The sequence below is a fragment of the Pithys albifrons genome, chromosome 5 (assembly GCF_047495875.1).
Source record: "Pithys albifrons albifrons isolate INPA30051 chromosome 5, PitAlb_v1, whole genome shotgun sequence".
Classification (NCBI taxonomy): domain Eukaryota; kingdom Metazoa; phylum Chordata; class Aves; order Passeriformes; family Thamnophilidae; genus Pithys; species Pithys albifrons.
This window is the reverse complement of record NC_092462.1, coordinates 10,457,297-10,477,137: the sequence shown is the minus strand read 5'-3', so window position 1 is coordinate 10,477,137 and position 19,841 is coordinate 10,457,297. Positions and strand designations below refer to the sequence as shown.

The window sequence follows — 19,841 nt, the reverse complement described above, 5'->3', positions numbered from 1 at the left end:
ACAGTGTGGTCTCTACTCCTTCTTAGGGGATGCATTTTGGTTTTCATTTCTGACTTGGTAAACACATCCCACGTGGAGGCTTTCTATAAAAATCAGGCCGATTCCCTAAGTGTTTGTCACAAGCCATTTAGCCCTTAGACACTTCTGTTAATTTTACATACACACATCAATTTCCCTCTATGAGATACAATAGTCATTGTTTCTTCACTAACAAATATTTAACCACTCATGCCCTGTGCAAGTTGCTGACAGTTTTGGATGCACTTCCACCTTTTGCAAAGAATCTCTGGCACCAGGACAGCATTTTTTGTTTCCCAGTAGGATGCACAGAGTGTCTGAGCCCAGAGAGGGTCTGAGCAGGTGCTTGCTCAGGAGCAGGGAGGGTTCAATGCATCCCACAGGAAGTGCTAATGGTGTGTTCCCCTTCTATCTCACCCTCAGCAAGAACAGGGAAAGGAGAAAATTGGTTACATGGCAACTTAGCAGCTTTGTCAACAGGCTGGGATTTATGGTGCTTTAAATTAAGTCTTTTACCAATAGTACTGCTGAGATTAGAGTGAGCCGTGCCCTGAAATGCTTCATTTGTCTTCCAACAGCTCCAAGTTTAACTGTGGCTGTCCCTGCTTTATGATGAGGCTGCCTGAGCACCCCCAGCTGAATAATAAATTCTTATTTTTTCCCCCAAAAACATTGCAAGAGGCTGTGGGAATTGAGGTTTGCAACAGGTTTTAGATCCTAGCAAACTCGTTCTGAGAAGAGGGGATACCTCACATCCCACTGGCTGGCCAGACTAAGCTCATGCAAATACCAGCTGGCCTAGGAGAGGAGGGAAATAGGCAGCTGAAATGCACAAGTCAGTACGGGAGATAACACATTTTAAAAAACACCCCACTCATCACCAGCATTTAAGGATTTTAGCAGCCTGTCCTCCATTCAGAACTGGGGTGACACTGAGTGTCTGAACAATAAGGCTCTGAAAATGCTTTGCTTCCACAGAAAAGCCCCTCACTCCTACCTGCAGTCCTGGTGTATGAAGTGTATCTGCCCCTTGTGACACTAAAATCCCCCTCATAAGCACCTCCTTCAGCTCATTCCCTTCACCTGGTATTTAAGTCAGACAAAAAAAACCCTGCAAAAATGTCAGCAGTGAAATCAAAACGTGAACTCGTAAAACTCCCAGCAAGAGCATCACCCTTGCCTGACACTGGGCAGCAGGATCTGTTGCCTCCTGTTGCAGCTGCTGTGGTTTCTGGCCACTTCACCTCTGGCTTCTCCAGATCTGTGAAGGGACATGCAAGAAAACAGATGGTCCGCTGCAGAGCTTGTATATCTTAGCCACAGCAAGACACCAAAGAGCAAAACATCTCAATAGCTAGGGAGAAAGGAAATGTGCTAACAAAACCAACACTGTAAAGCCTTTTTCCAGGTGGTAAAAAAAAAAGGCTCTAGAGAGACCTTATAGCATCCTCCAGCACCTAAAGGGGGCTACAAGAGAGCCGGAAAGGGACTTTTTACAAGGGCATGGAGTGATAGGACGAGGGGGATTGGCCTTTAAATGGCAGAGGGTAGGTTAAGATTAGATGTTACAAAGAAATTCTTCCCTGTGAGGGTGGTGAGGCACTGGCACAGGTTGCCCAGTGAACTTGTGCTTGTCTCATCCCTGGAAGTGTTCATGGCCAAGTTGGATGGGGCTTTGAGCAACCTAGTCTTGTGGGAAGCATCTCTGCCCCTAGCACATGAGGTTTGGAACTAGATGATCCTTATGGTCCCTTCCAACTAGTTTATCCCATTTTAGGCCACTCATATCTGAATGTTCATGACTGTTCTCTGTACCACTATGAACAATTCCATCACACAACTCAAAACACTTCCACAAATGAGCAAAGTCCCCTCCCCCAGCACACTGCCTTGTGCTCCTCGTTACACAAATCCTGCTGTCTCAGGTGGTGAGAAGTGGGTTCATTCACAGCAGGTCTGTGTAAGCCCACTGGTGTGCAGGTCTGGGGGGGTGTTCCCTCACAGGGAAGGCTCCCTGGGGGCCTCTCTCCAGAGCTCTGGTCTTACCATTCCTTTGCAGAGGCAGAGTAACTGCCTCAGGGTTTCATTTCAGACATGGAGAGGAGCTTACAAATCTCTTCTGAATCTGAAACTTCACTTTTTTTCCAGATGTCTTGGCTGGTTCAGTGGAAGAGGACATCTACCCCAAACCTTGCTTCCTTTCCACAACTTGGAATGGCTCAGGCTGAAGGAAAATTCCTGCATCTATAAAAGCCATAGGAGGAAGGAGCTGAGCAAGTGATAGGGGGAATTTTCACAGCGTTTATATGGCTAGGGGTCAGGTGCACATCTCTGAAACTGAAGCCATTGCAGTTGGTACAAAGAGAGAGGTGCTCCCTGCCCATATCTGCACATCCCTTGTCCCTCTAACACCAGGGACATCACACACAGTGGAGTGGGTCTGCTCAGCTGGCTGACCTGCCAGACAAAATGGTGGTGGGGCTGTGGTTGGGAGGGTGCAGTGCCATGTGGGCAAAGTGCCTCTAAAGCCTCTGTGCTGCAAGCACACAAACATGAGGTCCAGCACACCATGTACAGCTCACAGATAGGGCTGAGGGCATCACCTGCTTTGCAGCAGCTCACAGTCACAAGATGTCAGATCTGAATAAAAGTAATAGGAGAAGTGGTTTCAAATCCCTCTGCAATGCACAGTGGCTTGGGCAATGGTTTGTCAGACGTTTCACACAGCCTGGCGGAGCTTCTGCTTCCTGTGCTCATTACCTTGTCACACTTTCAGTGGTGCTGCTTTTTATCCAGGCCACTCAAACTTACAGAATAATGCCCTCCAGGGATCAAGCTTTGTCTCAGGAACTCTCAAGGTAAAAAACATCTAAAGTAAAAATCCACAATCAAATCAACATCCTTTTAAGAAACGAACCAGTCCAACTCATTAATTTGGTAGTCTGCTGCTTCATTAACTCCCCAACTCAAAAATTCAGTGACTTGCAACTGCACACAAGCAGAAATGCAGGGTTTAAGTGCAGCTCCTCCTGTCCCCATCCCCACTCCAGATGTTGGTGGGAAGCAGACCCACAGCTGCTCTTGGGTCAGCTCTGGAGGCTTTCTGGGGTAAGCTGACTTGTGGCTACCTTCCAGCTTGGACATATGCTCTGTGCCATTCCTACAGCAGTTTTATCCCAGGTTACCAGCTTCTGCCACCACACTGCAGGGGATGATGGACATTACCTTCTCCTGTCCCTTGTGTCTGGCACAGATGGTCTCCATGCTTTAACTCAGTAGTGCTGCTTCCAGCATACATGAGGAGCACCTGAGCAGGAGCTGAGTGAACACCCACACACAATATGTCATGAAGTTAATCCAACATTTGCTAAGGTATGGGCAGAGGGATATCCAGCAACCTTTGCAACTACTGTTTGACATGTGAAAAGTATTTTTAAATACATCGATGTTACGTGGTAGAGTAAGTTGTACTCATGGATTAAAAATGGCCTTTAGTAGTTAATAATAAAGATGCTTTCTAAGACAGATGGGAGAAGGTATTGAGGGAGTTGAACCAGGAGAGATGATGTGCAAGAGGGAGAAGCTGCACAGTTCTGAAATCTGCTGTGTGTACAGGAACACGAATCCTGTTCTGAGGAGAGCTTTTCTTTTCCATGGCAGTCTCATGACCCAAAATGCTCACCTTGATGGTAGGGTAAGTCATAGCCTCTAACGGTAGCTCCCCATGTGTTTAACCTTCATTTTTCTTACTTACCTTGACATAAATAAATCAGCACTGAGCAGTTCAGACTCTTGAAGGAAACTTTGCCCCCACTGCCTTTGCCACTGATTTCTCAAGCAAAGCCTGAAGACCGCCAATAAAAAGTCACTGCCTTTGCATCTCCATAGTGGATATTTTCCCTGTATGCATGTCTCAAGATTTCAGAGGACCCCTGATAATGCTTAAAATGTGACAGCACAGCAGCTCACAGCTGAGCTGAGAGATATGGGAAGGAGTGAGAGGACACTTTCCCCATCCTACCCAGCATATGAGAGAAAACAGTGTACTAGTCCCTGTCTTGTGCTGGCAGCGGTCCAGCAGCAAAGAGCACATTCATCAGTTCCTCCCAAGAAGGGAGGAAAGTGCAGATGCCAGAGTCCGGCTTGGTGTTTAGCAACCACATCTTTATCACTTGTCACCTGGGAGAGGAGGTACGCCCTGAAACACCAGAACTTCAGCCTGTCCTTTACCGAACCAAGTGCAACCTCAGGCCCATCAGCTTCACAGACAATGTGCTTACACAGCCTGTTTTCTGCCCTGGGTCTCCTAAGGAGGAAGAAGGCAGAAAACCCCTGGCCCCTCATCTGACATAGTCAGCACAACTGCCAAACCTTTCATTTATGGCCTTAATGTACTCACTGTGCAGTGCCATTTATTGCCTTACTGCACCCACCATGAATGCGGAAGTGGGGAGGAAAAAAGGATTGTCAGGTCTAAGCAAATAAATTCAAAGTGCCTTCCAACAAATGCGTAAGTAAGGACAACAGGAATGCCCTTTATGGTGTACATAAAATCTGTGCATTCCTCTATTTTTCTCTCAAGTACTTTTATATATATCCCCTGAAAAAGGGGTTAATATAATGACAGCACTGGGGAGAAAATAAGCTCTCATGAAGCTGAAAAATCTGACAAATATTTGGCCGTGTGCAGCGTGAGAGGCAACACAAAATGCACACAGGTTTTTCTATTAAGCAGTCACCTAACACTGTTGAAGTTTCTCCTCAAAGCACTCCCCTGGTGCTATGTATGGGCTGCTTGCAAGGTTAAGCTGGAGGTAAAATTATTTCCCTTCAATATAGAATCATAGAATCATTAAGGTTGGAAAAGACCTCTAAGATCACAGAATCCAACCACTAGCACGGCATGGCCATGTTCACCACTAAACCATGTCCCCAAATGTCATGTTCTCACACCTTTTGAACACTTCTAGGGATGGTGACTCCACCACTTCCTGAGCAGCCTGTTTCAATGCCTAACCATCATTTCAGTAAAGGAGTTTCTCCCAGTATCAAATTTAAACTTACCCTGGTGCAACTGGAGGCCGTTTCCTCTCCTGTCACTTGTTACCTGGGAGATGAGCCCAACTCCTACCTGGCTATGACCTACTTTCAGGAACATGTAGAGAGTAAGATACTTTTCATTCAGAGTTGAATATTCTGAATGCTTTGACACCAGTCCAGGCAAAAACCCAAGGTCCTGTGTAATGGGTATGCCACTGCTTTTCCTTCACTGCCCTCACAGCTTGCTACAGGCTTGGTTCTGTTATTTACACAGTTGAAGCAATTTTTTAATATTTCCTTATTATATACCTTAAGGTGCATTTCCTTATTACTCTACCATCAAAGAAGCTCTGCAATTTACTGTGTTCTGCTGCTGTAAACCATTCAGGAGTGGGGTTTGGTTTTTTTATTCATTAGGATGTGGATTTACACTCCCTCTTCCAGAAATTATAGCTGTATTTTTTAAGTTTTGAACTTGGCATTGAACAGTATTTTCTGTTGTTGGTTTTAATTGTTCTAGACCTCTTTCTGCTTTGTTCAGATAAAAATCTCGTGTACAGCTGCCTGAAAGCAGTGTTCTTTTAAACACCACCATCCAGGAAAACAGAAGTAAAGCCAAAGAAATTTTTTGTCATTTTCTTTGTAGTTCTGGTACCTCATCTAGCACATTGTGTTAAAATTGGCTCTGGCCTTTTGCCTCTGTCACAAACTACAGGGAGGCACTGCAGGAAACTCACCTTTCCAGTATACCAGAAGCCTTCAGCTAGTACCTCAACTTCACATTATCCGTGGCTGGTTAATGTTCACGTTTTTTCTTGTCAGCTTTGTTTTGAAACTTAAACAGAGCTTCTCTCCTTCTATTTGCACTGTGACGTGTTGAGAAATAAAATGGCCCTCTCCCAGCTTTTGCCAAAAGGAAATAACAAAGAAATGCCCACAGAATACATTCTCTACCTTCTGTTTACCTCACCAGTCCCTCATGACAACAGTTGTGCTTTCAGTGTCTTCCTTGAATACCAGGTAATCGTAGCACCATGCTGGCACAGGTGATGGGTTTCTTAATTTCCAGCTGGCTTTTTAGTGACCCACGGGATGCTCTGGTATTTCCACACATACTTTTCTGAATTTGTCAAGCTCCGTTTTTGTTAAAAATGAAAAATAGTAACTTGTACTTTGTAAAGGGAAAATTAGATGAATCTAACTCCATGCTGAACTTTGTTTATAAGCCATTTACCAGTAAATAAAAAATCTTTGATGTAGTTAGTATGAACCAATTTCTTAATACTGGTGATATCACCTCAGAGAGGTTGTGGCAAAAGGTATTCATCCAGTTTTAACACTTAAGTGTCTTTAAGTAGCTCAGATTTGGGAAGAGCTCATATTTTGTAGTGCCTTTGAACCTACTGGTGTCTTTGGTCTGATGCCAGGTCATGTTGCCAGTGGCTGGCAACATGCCTGACCTGCTGTCCTGGTGACCCCTGGGGCTGGAACTCCTGCCAGCCAGGCTGCCTGGCCCATGTGCTCCAGCTCAGGCTGTTTGCACACCACAGCTCCGGAGCTGAGTGCCTGCAGCACATACTTTAGGTTAGACAGACGGAAAAATCTGATCCCCTTGCATTACCACCACCATTTTTACCAAGAAACACATAAACAGCAGAATCCAGGCACAGTTTGCCTTGAGTGACCCTATGTAGAGTCCCTCCCTCGACCAAAGTGAGTGTGAAAGCTCCTGTGTGCCACCAGACTAAGTGAGTTTCTAAGGCAAAGATCCATTCTCACCATGAAGGGCTGCTCATGCCTTGGCAACCTCTCCCTGAAAGCAGCAACCTGCTTCTGTAGGGCTAATCCTGGACAAAGAGCTGGTCTTGCTTTGATACACCCTTCTACAAAGTACAACAGGAGCACATACAGGCAAGGGTTGGTGTTGGTGACAGTTTTCTGGTACTGAGCAACTGGAAATGTTTCAGTTTGCCTTTCTCAGATGCATTTGACCTTCCTGCTGCCTGCAAAAGCATTTATTATCTCAACATCCTGTGGAGGAACATTTGGAAAAGGAAGGGAACAAGGCAGGCAACATTTGACAGTGGAGAAGAAACTTCCAGAGGACACTGTTTATTTATGCAAAAGCACACTAACTAATAATAAAGCTGGTGCTTAGAAATGGGCCTATTTGAGAACTTTTTAGTAGACTGTATCTAAATACAGCAGAGAGTGTCCTTGTGAAGATTAGAAATAGAATAGCTTGGGAATGAAAGGAGAAGATGCATATAAACGTGCCAGCAGATACAAACAGGGTTTTACTCAGGAAGTAGCTCAGCCTTTGTCTCTTTTGCACTTAAAAAATTATTTCTTATTTCCTTGTATTAATCATAAAATGCTCACGCAAATAACATCCTCAGTATGACAGCCCTGGAACCTAAACCTTAGTTTTTCAGGCAATGAACCTAAAATACAGCTATGGCTTACTTTTGTAAAATGCATTTTGACTTGGAAAACTCCCAAAGAAAATATGAAACAATTATCAAGTTTAAAATATGAGGACTGTTTTGAAATTTTGATTTTTACTCTATTTAGCTACATCTTCTTGTTTCTCTCACTACAAGACAAACACTTGTGTCAAGCTGTCATGGGACAAAAGGACACCAATAGATTCAAAGGCACTCCAAATGTGAGCTCTTCCCAAATGTGAGGTACTTAAAGAGACTTCAATATGTTAAAAATGGATTAATAACTTCTGCCACAATCTCTCTAATATTACCAGCATTAAGAAACTGTTCCATACATCACAAGACCTTTTAATTACCACTAAATGGCTTATAAACGAAGTTCAACATCAAGTTGGATGCATCCAGTTCTCCCTATAAAAAATGCAACTTTGTCACATAAGTGTTCAGAAACTTACTATTCTTTTTTTCAACTTGAGGTTTATAATTTCATAGAATAGAATCATAGAATCGATTGGGTTGGAAAAGACCTCCGAGATCATCGAGTCCAACCCTTGGTCCAACTCCAGTCCCTTTACCAGATCATGGCACTCAGTGCCACGGCCAATCTGCGTTGAAAAATCTCCAGGGATGAGGAATCCACCACCTCTCTGGGCAGCCCATTCCAGTGCCTGATTACTCTCTCTGGAAAGAATTTTTTTCTGATATCCAACTTCAATTTCCCCTGGCAGAGCTTGAGCCCGTGCCCCCTTGTTCTATTGCTGAGTGCCTGGGAGAAGAGACCAACCCCCACCTTTCCAGAACTTCCCTTCAGATAGTTCTAGACAGTGATGAGGTCACCTCTCAGCCTCCTCTTCTCCAGGCTAAACAACCCCAGCTCCCTCAGCCTCTTCCCACAGGACTTGTGCTCCAGTCCCAAGTCCAGTCCCTTCACCAGCCTTGTTGCTCTTCTCTGGACCCGCTCCAGCACCTCAATATCTTTCCTGAACTGAGGGGCCCAGAACTGAACACAGTACTCAAGGTGTGGCCTCACTAACACAGAGTACAGGGGAAGGATCACTGCCCTGGTCCTGCTGGCCACGCTATTTTTGATACAGGCCAGGATCCCATTGGCCTTCTTGGCCACCTGGGCACACTGTTGGCTCATGTTGAGCTTCCTGTCAATTAGTACCCCAAGGTCCCTTTCTGCCTGGCTGCTCTCCAGCCACTCTGTGCCCAGCCTGTAGTGCTGCAGGGGGTTGTTGTGGCCAAAGTGCAGGACCCGGCACTTGGCCTTGTTGAACTTCATCCCATTGGAATCAGCCCATCTCTCAAGTCTATCCAGATCCCTCTGCAGAGCCCTCCTGCCTTCCAGCAGGTCGACTCTCCCTCCCAACTTGGTGTCATCAGCAAATTTGCTGATGATGGACTCAATCCCCTCATCTAAATCATCAATAAAGATGTTAAACAGGACTGAACCCAACACAGACCCCTGGGGAACACCACTGGTGACCGGCCGCCAGCTGGATGCAGCTCCCTTCACCAGCACTCTCGGGGCCCGACCCTCCAGACAGCTCCTAATCCAGGAGAGGGTACACTTGTCCAAGCCATGGGCTACCAGCTTTTTCAGGAGTATATTATGGGAGACAGTGTCAAAGGCCTTGCTGAAGTCCAGATAGACCACATCCACAGCCTTCCCCTCATCCACCAGGTGGGTCACCTGATCGTAGAAAGAGATCAGGTTGGTCAGACAGGACCTGCCCCTCCTAAACCCATGCTGGCTGGGTCTAATCCCTTGTCCACCCTGAAGGTGCTGTGTGATTGCACTCAGGATGAACTGCTCCATAACCCTGCCAGGGACTGAGGTCAGGCTGACAGGCCTGTAGTTGCCAGGGTCCTGCTTGCAGCCCTTTTTGTGGATTGGGGTGACATTGGCCAACCTCCAATCATCTGGGACCTCCCCAGAGAGCCAGGACTGTTGGAAGATGATGGAGTGGTTTGTCAAGCTCTTCTGCCAGCTCCCTCATCACCCTGGGATGGATCCTGTCTGGTCCCATAGACTTGTGAGGATCCAGCTGGCTCAGTAAGTCGGTCACTATTTCCTCCTGGAATACAGGAGGGCTATTCAGCTCCCTCTCCCTGCCTACCAGCTCCAAAGGCCAGTTGTCTTGAGGGCCACCTGTCTTACTGCTAAAAACTGAGGCAAAGTAGGTGTTAAGTACCTCAGCCTTCTCCTCATCTTCCTTAACTATATTTCCCTTCAAGTCCAACAGAGAATGGAGGTTTTCCTTGCCCCTCCTTTTGTTATTAATGTATTTATAAAAGGACTTTTTATTATCCCTAACCGAATTAGCCAAATTAACTTCAAATTCCACTTTTCTTTCCCTAATTTTTTTCCTGCATGACCTAGCTCTCTTCGTAAATTCTTCATAAGTAGCCAGCCCTTTTTTTAGGGATAGACAAAGTATTATTTGAGAAAAAATTATGTGTAAGGACCAAGGAGGGCCTAAAAGCAGTAACGCTTCTGAACATTTTCATGTATTTCCATCTTAGCTACAGTCAGGGTGAAAAATCTACTCTTTCTAATTTGCTCAAAATGTATTTGACACCACTGATGTAATCAGTAAAAAGAAAAATAACTTTACAGAACATACATAAAAACAAAGTGTTCAGAACTGGCAGAAATCTGTTCCAGCCTCAAAAAGGAACTTCTATGACCAAAGCCATTGACTCATTCCTGCAACAGGAACTGCTTTGCCTGTTCACCATCAGCAGCAATACAAAATTACAGTAGAAACCCTGGACATGTGGCTCTGCACTGCAGTGTCTCAGAAATACCAGTTTAAATAACTGTAAAATATCATACCCATCTTCAGAGCAGTACTGAGCCTTATTTTTGGTGTTACTGCATGCACAAGTTGTGCCCTACTATCAGGCATCAGAAGAAGTGGTTGGGATACCATGAGCTTGGCAACTGAACATTCTGCATCACCAAAACACAGCCCCATGTCCAGGCATGCACAGTCACCTGTGGAGAAAAGTGTGCTTGCATTGCCTACCAGTATGGAAACTCAGGTAAGCTCCACTGTATCATTATCCCAGAATAGCTGTCTATTCCTCCTTCCACAGAAATTAATTTCAGAACCTGCCATACAAACTCTTGCATATCATGGAACTGGGAGAGCATAACCCAGTTGAAAATGTGGACAGTTTTGAGCAATGTAACTGTTAGCCTGCACTTGCTATTTTTATTGTTTCTAGGTATCCTCCTAGAAACGAGTTCTTCCTGTAAGACTAGAAATAAAACCAGTAGGCATAAGTCAAAACAAATGGAAGTAAAAAATAAATATATGACAACACATAGCATATAAATTTGCAGCTCAGGGTCAGAGAGCAGTCATGGACACTTGGCAAGAGCTCTGGACTGCTCTATTTTTGTTTCAAGTCAGTAGTCTGTGTTCAAATCGCTCCTGATAAATAAGCTCAGCTTTGTGCAGGCAACTCTGCAGAATCCTGTTCTTTACACATGAAAAGCACCCGCTGTCAGCAATCACAGGAAGAGCAAAAGGTAATCCTAAATACTTGCCTCTTGACTTTTATTATGGACCTCACACACTCATAGAGTCCTGACTACTTCTAGACATCTCAGGATGAAAACAGTTATTGCAATTCTTTCATGCAGCAAGCTCCAACTTCAAATTGAAAATTATTCTTGTAATAAGCCAGACCATCAAATATGTACAGGCAGATTTTATTTACATCCTGAAATCATTTTGCATTTTTGCACATGCTGTCACTAAGAGACATATGTTTGGTATAAAATCTTGGGTTCAGTCTTCAGAGCTTGACAGAATTTTGAAGGACCAACAGAGCAGCTTCACTTACTGAAGCTTCTATGGAAGTTGAAGTTATTTACAGAGAATCAAAACTTACACTGTAGGATCATCTCAATTGCATGATTTTAGACACACGAATGTTTTCACCAGCTTTTATAAATAAACAGTATAAAGCAGCTATATTTATATTAAAAGTGTTTTCTTTCTTACAGTACTTACATTTCAGCTTGACTAAAATATCAATATTTATAATAATTTCAACTATCTGTTTTCTAAAGGCTCTTCTACACTTTTTACGTCTTTTCGTTTCCACAGATTTCCAAGCACAATCCCTGTGAAGAGCAGAATTCCTACAGTACGATTTGAAGCAAATTTCTTCCAACAGTCTTCAGGCTTGTCTATGTCCAAAGTGTAAATCTGCAGAAGCACAGTATAACATTACAGGATTATTATTCTACACACTCAGAAATATTTGACGCATCACAAAATGACACAAAAAGGTCCGTAAATTCAAAAACTTACTCTTAAATTCTAAAGTTTACCCTTACCTCAAGAAACAGGAATATGCTGTGCTTAAAAAACAGTTTTTGCATAACTGGCATCTATTTTGACAAATTCACAGACTATTCTGAGTTGGAAGGGACCCACAAGGATCATTGAGTCCAACTCTTAAGTCAAAGGCCCACACAGGGGACTGAAGCCATGACCTTGGCATTATTACAACCAAGTTTTAACCAACTGAGTTAATCTCAGGGTCCAATTAATTCAACATACAGCAGAAAAATGAAGGCTCACATAAGATTCCCAGACCATGTCAATGAAAGACTATATAAACAGCCTGGTTACTGGTGTGTCTGGTTTGATATTTACAAGTGTGAAAATATCTGGGCATGTCAATTTTTTTTTGAGATTTTCCTCAGTAGATAGCCACCATTCTTCAGTGGGAACTTTAAATAACACCCCAGAACATGCTGGCATCTTTCAATCTCTGCTGCAAAGTGGTGTCCCATGTTTCAGTAGAGGCAAGGCACTGGAGAGCCAGCAGTTAACCAGGCTAAATGAAAAGCACAGGGAAGTGCTGGGCCCTGCCTCATCACATAGGGGTGGTTCAGTCCAGTTGCTCTTAGTCACATTCATTCAATTCCCTTGCAAACAAGAACCAGAACACCTGCAGCAGCAGCAGCTACAAGCAAGGCTTGGCTAAGCCAGCATGGCAGCTGTCTACTGTGAGTCACAACTAAAGTTAAAAAAACCCCACATGGTATAGCAAGAGCAAAGTTACTGAAAAATATTCCCCAACCCAAAATTTGGTGCAAATGTCTTGAGAAGGACGACAAGAGGAAACGTTAAGCTAAATGAGTGAAAGGATTAATAGAAGAGTACCTCCTAAAACCTCAAACCTTGCAATTCAGTCTTTGAAAAAGGTAAAACGGAACATACTCGACTAAAAGAAGTGAAACTTTCCCCAGGAAACCTCTTTCTCTGCCATTTGTAGTTGTACAGAGAAAACAGGGCTGGGTCTTGATCAAATAAACAGAAACATTGTTCACAAGCTTCTAAGACTGGTTACCTTCACCCTTAAAAACCTGTCAGTTCCTCAAATACTGTTAACCTGAAACAGTGAACTGAAAAATAAAACTCATCAGCAGCCAAGCCATGAGATATAATTTCAAAAACACAAAAAAAGTAACAGATTTATGTTTCTATCAGTGGAAGTCTTGAGAGGGATATATTTTGTCATTATCACGCCCCAAATTCCTCTGTCTCAGGCAAAAATTCAGTGAATTAAGGCAAACCTAGCCCTCAAGCAGCTTACTCAGCTTTCTAAACTCAGTTAACCATACGATATGAAATCTTGAACAAGAAGATAAGCATGAGAATGTCTAAGCAGGACTAATATTAAAATAATCACTCAAGAAGCTACTCTGTGGTACTCAGAACAGTGCTGTTCTTGTGACTCGTGGATTCTAGCAGCAGCTGCTATTGGAAGTGAGACGAAAACCATTTCCTTGAGATCACAGCTTAATGAGAGGCACTTCTTTTGGTTAGGAACTGACAAACCCAGAGCTCCACAATCTGTGAACTGAAGGTCTCTTCAAACAAAAGGTCTGCAAAAGGTACTTAAGAGGAACAAGCTTATTGTCAGAAGACTTCAGTCCTCTTTACAGGAACTTTTTTTTCAGGCAGGTGGTGAATTGATGTGAGTTGAAAATTTCTTATTAAGAAACTGATTGCTTCCAAATGGAAGAAGTGTAAGTAAATCCATCAAACCTGGTGTGCTAGGTGAGCCCCTACGGCAGCCACAGCTGAGTAATACGGGAACGTTTGGTTGCAATTCATCCCTGCCACGCACAAGCCGAGGAGCATGGCAAGGCTGAAGCCACTGAGCCACTGCTTTGTGTCCTCCTTGAACTGTAGTGCAGTCGACTTCACACCAATCATGATGTCGTCCCTCTTATCCTAGAATAAAAGCATGAATTAGCAAAAAAAATCCACAATCCAGTGGCACTTCCTACGGAAAATAACAAGGGAGGCCTTGCTTAAATTTCCAGTGCTTTTACTAGGAACCCAGTTTAAGTACATTTGTAGGTCCCTACATCAAAATTTAAATTAGAAGCTTGGTCTTAGAGCTGCTTCAGCAGCCAAGAGCTAATACCAATATCAAATTTGCTTATGCAATGCAAATGCATGAGTGCAAAGGATATTTTACTTCTATTTGATTTGTAAAACATTTGCAAAAACAAGGGCTGGGACTTCCTTGGTGCTGTTCTAGCTCAGCTGATGGTGAAGAACTGCCACATGTTAGTTCTGCTGTCTGACAACAAAGTTGCAAATAAAATATAAAAACCTGTGTGTTTTAACAGAGATACCTGAAATGTCTCAGTGTTACTCTACCTGATGTGCATAAATGGTGTCATATACCAGTGTCCACATAACTCCAGACAAGTACAAGGGCAAACACACAGACCATTCACACGACCCCTTGATGGCAGACCAGCCAAGAAGGGCTCCCCAATTAAATGTAAGTCCTAAAAACAAAAAAGAATTAAAAAAGGGGAAAAGTTAGGAAAATGCCAGCAGCAATATGTTACATGCACATAATCAAATATTATTTGTTTGAGGGAATATCATAGCAGCAGCTTTTTGTAGAGTACCAGCATCTCTGTTTTCCAGCACTTATTTTCAGGCAGGTAATAAATATAAGTCACTTGACATTAAATACTCTGGATGTACAAAGAAAAATACATACGACACACATTCTTCCCTGATTTAAATTTGACTTTATTAATGTAGGGAAACATTTGCACCGACCTATTCCAGTATACTCAAACAACAGGTCTAAAGTAAAATGCTTAGATGTCAGTATAACAAAAGATGCCAGAATAACTGACTGCAAAACACTACACAGCAGCCAAATATGGTACTTGAAGGCTGAAAATGATAATTTTGGTAAAAAAGACTCTGAAGACAGCTGGAATGTCAAGGCCAGTATACACAGATATGTTTTAGCAGCTGATCCTGAAATATAAGCACCATCAGAATCTGTACTGGAGATATTTTAGAGGCTGGAGACTGAAATGCAGGACATATCTGTATTTAAGAAAGGTTTTCAGATAACCCCAAGATAAAAGCCATTCTCAAATGACAAATATTTATTTTCTCCCTCCCTTTCTTCCTCCTATCACTCCACTAAAACAAACAACTGATTTCTAACCAAAAAACCCCAAACCCACACATCAACTCATGCGTGCTATAAATTGAGAAGCTCCTGACACAACAGAGCTTTGTCTAGAATATATTTCTCTTTTGATACAGAGTTACAAAAGTCAGACTGCTAAAGCTCAAATGCCAATTTTTAAAACACCCCAAAAACTACATCTGAAGAAAAGATAGTAAAAGTATTTCCAGCTCACCCAAAACTAGCTGTGGCCAGTATGTTATTCTCTTCATCAGGGGGTAGGTGACCACAAGAGACAAAGAGGCTGCTCCCAGAATGATACTGTAAAAAGTACCACCAGGATTATGGCTTGCCAGGCTAAAAATCACCAGATGTAATGCAGCAGTACAGGAGCTGTACATAGTACTGAACTAATTATTTTACTTTAAAACACAATCCATTACTAATAACCTCCTCCCTCTGCCCCCAACACTTTTTCTGCTGAAAATCCCTGTGCTTAACTCTGGACCCAAATGAAATTTTAAGAAGCAAAAGATAACTCATACATTACCTGTAGTAATTCAGACACAGAAGCACACAAAGTGCCAGGCTAAGCTGTCCCCCGAGGAAAACAAAGGACTGAAAAGTGGAGATATCTCCAGCTGCCAGGGGTCTACTTGCTGTCCTTGCGACCTAAAAAATGGAAATTATTTTAATACCAAAACCAACATGGAATCACAGAATGGTTTGGGTTGTGGAAGGGGTCTTAAAAATCATATAATTCCAACCCTCCTGCCATGGGCAGGAACCTTCCACTGGACCAGGTTGCTCAGAGCCCCATCCAATGTAACATATTCCAATGCATCCTGTAAGTAAAAGTCACACCTTGGCACGAAAGTGTAAAAATACACAACAACAGGTCACAGAATGCATGAGATGGGGTTCCGTCAATGATACAAACACAGAAATATCATCATAAATTTCAAGCAACAGTGCTTGTAACTGAACCATGCAGGCTTTAAAAACTAGTGCAAAATTAAAGTGCCACTTATGTGCTCAGAAACACTGCAGACATATGAATTCCAACACCTTAGGAAAAAAGATAACCACGCTTAAATAGCTGTGAGCCAACTATTTCATTTCTAACAGCACTTCTGTGCTTAAATGCTTCAATCTGATTACCTTGTAAAATGTCATGAAGATGCAGAGCTCTTCAAGCACAGTCACTGCTAATGGTTTATGTACCCCAAGCACTTCAGTCCACGCAGAACTGAGGTCAGGCTGTGCCCAAGGATCTCAGAAGGCTCTCTTGTCATGCCCTGATAGCATTGATTTGGCTCTGAGGCCATTTAGATGTCATGCTGTTAAGTAAGCAGATTCCAGGCAATTCCTCCTCCCCCACCACAGAGTATTTGCAGAGTTTTTCAACCAAGAATGGGAAAAACACACTGAGAGCAATCCTAAAGGAACACTTGAATGGTCTAGTTGAGGAAGACTGAGCAGTAAAGATGATATAAAAAAATTATGGGAAGAAAAATGCCTGAAAATACCTGAAATTTATGGTGTTCTCACTTTTTTTTTATACTACAGTGCATCGTGATTTACATTCAAACAGTCTGGCAGATTTAAATTTTAAATTAAATAAGGCCATTAAGTATTGCCTTAACAATCTCTTATTGCACAGATTCTGTAATTGCAGAAGGGAAAAGAACCTCAAACATTTGAATTTGATTAAGTGATGGGCAATTTAAAATGTTTGTTTTCTGAGGAGAAACGAAAGGGCCCTAATTCTGTTGTTTATATTTGTTTCTCTGTAATGGGATTTTCAGAATTCAGTCTCGTCGATCTAGAGTTAATAACCATGAAAAGGCAATTAATTTAATCCTAGCTGGATACAATGGAGTTTAGAAACTGTCTGGAACAATAAATCATATGAGGCAAACTGAAGAAAGAAACAAATATCAGAAAAAGAGAATCAAAATTATATGAATGGTGAGTTACTGGCCAAAGGTGACCAATGCCAAAAACCCCTGAATGAGCATGAGAAAAACCTTCCTTACACTGAGGGTGGCAGAGCACTGGAACAGGTTGCCCACAGAGGGTGATCTGGGAGTCTCCCTCTCTGGAGACATTCCAACCCCACCTGGACAGGTTTCTGTATAACCTGCTCCAGGTGAGCCAGCCTTGGCAAGGGGGCTGGACTGGATGACCTGCAGAGGTCCCTTCCAACCCGAACCGTTCTGTGATTCTGTGAAATTGTGCATGTTGATGAAAATGGTGTAAAGTCTATTAGAAGAGGTTCAAAAGCCAACTTTTTACAGAATATTATGCATGTATAAAATATCTTGCATATGCTTTAATAATGTATGGCTTTTGTAGTTTTAACTTAACATGTCTGTGACTAATTCCACTGCACACTGCAACCAGACATGGGGAGTTTCACTTAAAGAAAACATTTACCAAATAACCAGTAACACAGAACCTAAACCCCAAACTACCATCACCAACACCAGCCAACATCCTGCTGTTGACTCAGTTTCACACGCTTGTGTTGAAGGCAGCCTTTTTCAGATATGTCAGAAAAAGGTAAGAAAGCAATTTTTAATATTTTACATATAATCACATCACGTAATGCAGAAATTGAATCATTATATTGAAAATTCCCTCTTACTAATCACACTCTCCACATCTAACATGTTTAGCATATGTAGCTGTTAATATCTTCCAAACCCTAAACCATCTAAAGCTGCCACAAACCCCATACAGATTCATTGCCTTCCCAACAACACAAACACAAGGGTGCTGCAATAAGAACTTCTCATATCCAGTTGGCTCACTACCCTGTCTCTTGCCAGTGCTGAAACTCCAAACCAGAGAACATACAGGACCAGCAAACAGTGACACATCAGGATATTCCCCTGCAAACCTGTACCTGTGCATGTTTGGACATCTGGCACTGGACACTGCCCTTTTGCTTATTTCCTTCTCCTGAACAAAAGGGAGATGAATAAATGAAAAATACAACATAATAGATGGGGATTAACTCATGGGTTGGGCATGATAATCTGAACAGCCATTCTCATGAAGAAAATAATAGTACAAGGAAATGCTTCTGAAATTAAGGGAAAAAAAAAAGAGTCATTCTTAGGTAGATTGTAACTAACAAGTGTAGCACAAAGGTGTTTCTTGTTTTGTTCTGTCAGGCAAAACAACCTTTAGAAATAAACCGGTTTAAGTCCCACCTACAGCTGACAACTGCATGTATTTACTCTAGAGAGGTAAGTACTCCAGAAGACTTATTACAGTCCTAGACAGAGAAGTGTTATACAAAATAATTTGTATTTTAGGAGACAATGTAGACAAATTCATTGGACGCATCTCAGACACTGTGGAATTTCTGAACCTGGAGCCCTCTGCTTGCACTCAGCAAGGGAGCACTGGTGATGTTCATGTACTTCAGTGCCTTCAACATCCTTGGGGCCTGGCTAGAAAACCTCACCTATTAAAATAGTATCTGTTCAAGTGCAGCTTCCCTCCTGGAGACATTCCAAACCCACTTGGACAAGTTCCTGTGTAATCTGCTCCAGGTGTGCCTTGGCCCTTCCAGCTGTAAGGATTCTGTGATGCTGGAGATGAGTGGACATGTGATTGGTTTGCAGAGTGGTTTGCGTTGGAAGGGACCTTAGTGGTTCCACACCCTCAGCCATGGACAGGGACATTCCCCCACTAGACCAGGTTGCTCAAAGCCCCGGCCAACCTGGCCTTGAACACTTCCAGGGATGGGGCATCCACAACTTCCCTGGGCAACCTGTTCCAGTGCCTCACCACCCTGACAGAAAAGAATTTCTTCCTAAAATCTAATCTAAACCTACTCTCTTTCAATTTGAACCTATTTCTCCTTGTTCTATCGCTACATGAGGCGTGTCCCGCCTCTCCTGTAAGTTCCCTTCAGCTGCTGGAAGGCAGCACGGGCCAGCCTTCCTTGGGGCTCTACCTTTCTGTCAAAGTCGCGGTCCCACATGTCATTGATGGTGCACCCGGCGCCCCGCATCAGCACGGCTCCCGCGCCGAACAGCGCCAGCATGCGCCCGTCCGGGAGGCTCCCGGCCTCGGCCGCCAGCCCGATGCTCCACGTGCACGGCAGGTACAGCAGCCACGTCCCTGCGGGGGAAACAAAACCCGCAGGCGGGGTGAGGGGGCGAACGGGAGGTCACCGCAGGCAGGGCAGGGCGGCCCGGCCCTCCCTCCCCGCGCTCACCGGCGGGCTGGTGCAGCCGCATGAGCCGCAGGTAGGGCTGCAGCGGGGCCGGCGCGGCGCGCACCAGCTCGGCCGCCGAGAAGCTGCGCGGCCGCGGGGGGGGCGCGGAGGGGCGGCGGCGACACAGCAGCGGCGGCGGAGGGGCGGCGGTGGCAGCGGCGGCGAGGGCCGAGCGGGGCCCGGGGCCGCCCCGGCACAGCCGCGCCAGCAGCGCCGCCGCCATGTTGCCCCCGGCGGGCGCCGTCACCGGCCCGCGCGCATGCGCAGCGCGCCGGCGCCACGGTGAGGCCGCGGTGTCGGTCTGGTCTGTGTTGTGTTTGGGCGTGTGTGCCAGACCTGGCCGCGTTATAGTTAACAAACAAATCATGGTTTCGTATTTGCCTTCGGCTCTCCTCCTTCGCTCCGCTCTCCGTGAGAGACTGAAATATTGAAAGGTTAATGGTTCCAATTGTATGGCCAAACTTCGCGAACGCAGATTTGGGCAGGGCTCTCCCCACGTGCCCTTCCAGCCTGCACAGTGGATTTTTTAGGTGAGGCACAGCGTGCGCAGAACTGGCCCCACCGTTTAAGTCCTGAGGTCCATCTGCCACGGCCGAGCGAGCTTGGAC

General features: G+C 44.1%; 1 protein-coding gene across 1 annotated transcript; it reads right to left on the bottom strand.

The window, feature by feature from the left end:
- Positions 1–11,216: 11,216 nt before the first annotated feature.
- COQ2 (coenzyme Q2, polyprenyltransferase) lies at positions 11,217–19,477 on the bottom strand. Its single transcript, XM_071555668.1, has 7 exons — positions 19,234–19,477; positions 18,970–19,136; positions 15,547–15,668; positions 15,232–15,317; positions 14,213–14,346; positions 13,589–13,777; positions 11,217–11,734 (listed from the first exon to the last, which is right to left on the bottom strand). Exons 1-7 carry the CDS (start codon positions 19,454–19,456, stop codon positions 11,579–11,581), a joined length of 1,077 nt encoding a protein of 358 aa, XP_071411769.1. The 5' UTR covers positions 19,457–19,477; the 3' UTR covers positions 11,217–11,578.
- Between the last annotated feature and the right edge of the window lie 364 nt (positions 19,478–19,841).